The 2,163-nt window shown below is 49.3% G+C and overlaps 1 protein-coding gene across 1 annotated transcript in view; it reads left to right on the top strand.

Moving 5' to 3' along the window:
• LOC107122458 (cytochrome P450 2F3-like) overlaps positions 1–2,163 on the top strand; it is a 20,083-nt gene that overhangs the window by 14,061 nt on the left and 3,859 nt on the right. The window contains exon 5 of the mRNA XM_015425567.1: positions 978–1,154. Within this exon, the coding sequence (XP_015281053.1) occupies positions 978–1,154 (177 nt within the window). The remainder of the gene's footprint in view (positions 1–977; positions 1,155–2,163) is intronic.

Below are 2,163 nucleotides of genomic sequence, written 5' to 3'. Positions count from 1 at the left end.
TGACACACTTCCGGTGATGTCAGGGGGTGTGGCATATGCTAATGAGTTATGCTAATGAGTTCCCCTAGCTCTTTTTCTACAAAACGACCCCTGCCTGGAGCTGTCCATGTGCCAAGGGCTGTTAAGTGCATGATGCTTCCCAGAGCTTCAGTGTCTGAAGGGCTGCCAGAAAGCAAGCTGGAACCCAAAACAATTTCTTCTTCTTCTTCTTTCCTTCCTGCAGTGTTGGGCATTCAGCAGAATGGTGCGGCTTAGACGCTGCAGGATATGGATTCTCAAGTGCATGATAGCTAGTAGAACCCCAGTGTTCAAGGGCAGGGTATCTCTGAATACCAGCCACTGGGGGAAAACAAACAGTAGGGGAGGGTTTTTTACTTGTGGGACCATTGAGGTGGCTACTGTGTGAACAAAAAGCCTCAATTGCCCAGTTTGGTCAGATCCAGGAGCCTTGTCTTGCTGCCTTGTGTAATCTGGGAGAACTGAATTTGATTCCCCATTCCTCCACATGCAGCTGCTGGTGTGACCTGGGGTCAGTTACAAGTTCTTTCAGAGCTGTTCTTGAAAAAGCAGTTCTCAAAAGAGCTCTCTCAGTCCCACCTACCTCACAGGGTGCCTGTTGTGAGGAAGGGAAGGGAAAGGAGATTGTAAGCTGCTCTGAGTGAAGGGCGGGGTATAAATCCAATCTCTTCTTCTCTTCTCAATACACACTATATTAGGGTTCCCAGCTCTGGGTTGGGAAATGCCTGGAGATTTGGGGGGTGGACCCTGGGCAGGGTGGGGTTTGGGGGAGTGGAGGGACCTTAGCGGGGTAGAATGCCACAGAGCCCACCCTCCAAAGCATCTGTTTTTCTCCAGGGAACTGATTCCTAAAGTCTGGAGACCCACTGGAATACCAGAAGACCTCCAGGAGCCGCCTGGAGGTTGGTAACTCCATCTGTGACCCACCGCCCTTTCCCCCCACTCCCTTTCTGCTGCAGCTGCTCTTCACCTTCCCGGAGATCATGAAGCACATCCCCGGGCCCCATCGCCAGATCTACAAGAACTACCTGAAGCTGGCAGAGTTTGTGGGCGAGCGGCTGGAGATGAACAGGCAGACGCTGGACCCCAACAACCCGCGGGACTTCATCGACTGCTTCCTCATCAAAATCCAGCAGGTACCCTCCCCTGGACACCCATGACAGGGGCAGCCCCTCCCCGGGGCTTTTGCTCTTCACAGGCAAACTTTGGGAGGGGCTGGGAGAGCCAGAGAGGGAAGGAGGGACCCCTGAGCCCCCCAACCGGCCTCCAGTTCCCAGGATCCTGTGTGTGGGGAAGCCGTGGCAGTCAAATGGGGATAAAACCGGGGGAGGATGTGGCCTGGAGCCAGAGGGGGGGGGGAGGATGTGGCCTGGAGCTGTCCATGTGCCCAGGGCTGTTAAGTGCACGGATGCTTCCCAGAGCTTCAGTGTTTGAAGGACTGCCAGAAAGCAAGCTGGGACCCAAAACAAAGCCTGGTAGCATCTCAGGGAATTGATTGATTGATTGATTGATTGATTGATTGAGGTTTTATCCCCCGCCCTCCCCGCCAAGGCGGGCTCAGGGTGGCTTACATAGAATTTCATATATGCTATTATGCTATTCTTGAGGGGAGATATAAGCAAATTCCTTATTCAATCAGGTTCTGTGGATGTAATAGAAGAGAAATAGAAACTGTTGAGCCCGTACTCTTACACTGTAAATTGTTAAATGACATTCGAGTGGAGTTTATAGAAGCCCCCCTTAGGTTGGTAGCAGGCCAATCAGAAAGAATCAAGGTACAATTTCTCCTTGCTTCACGAGATCTGGAGATCATTGAACTGACCGCTAAGTTTCTCCATGGTTTTATAAAACGGAAGAGTGACCCTGACCATATTAATGATTCTTAATTTATAAGTCTAAAAACTTACGTTTAAAAGTTTAGAATGCCGATTTATTTTATGATTCGGGCATCTTTTGTATGGTCAAATCTAGCTTGTGACAACTTGAGTTAGGCCTGACATAGCCACGACTATCTATTTTATAATTTCTTTTGGATTGTATTATTGGGAAATGCTTCTAATATTGTATGCCAATAAAAGGAATTTGAATTTGAACACAATTAAAACCAAACAGAAATGACGGTCCTCCACCCCAGCCCAGGTTCTA

This window comes from Gekko japonicus, unplaced genomic scaffold (genome assembly GCF_001447785.1).
Source record: "Gekko japonicus isolate JY-2015 unplaced genomic scaffold, Gekko_japonicus_V1.1 scaffold4965, whole genome shotgun sequence".
Classification (NCBI taxonomy): Eukaryota; Metazoa; Chordata; class Lepidosauria; order Squamata; family Gekkonidae; genus Gekko; species Gekko japonicus.
Note: the sequence above shows the minus strand (reverse complement) of the source record. Positions and strands in the feature narration are given on the sequence as shown.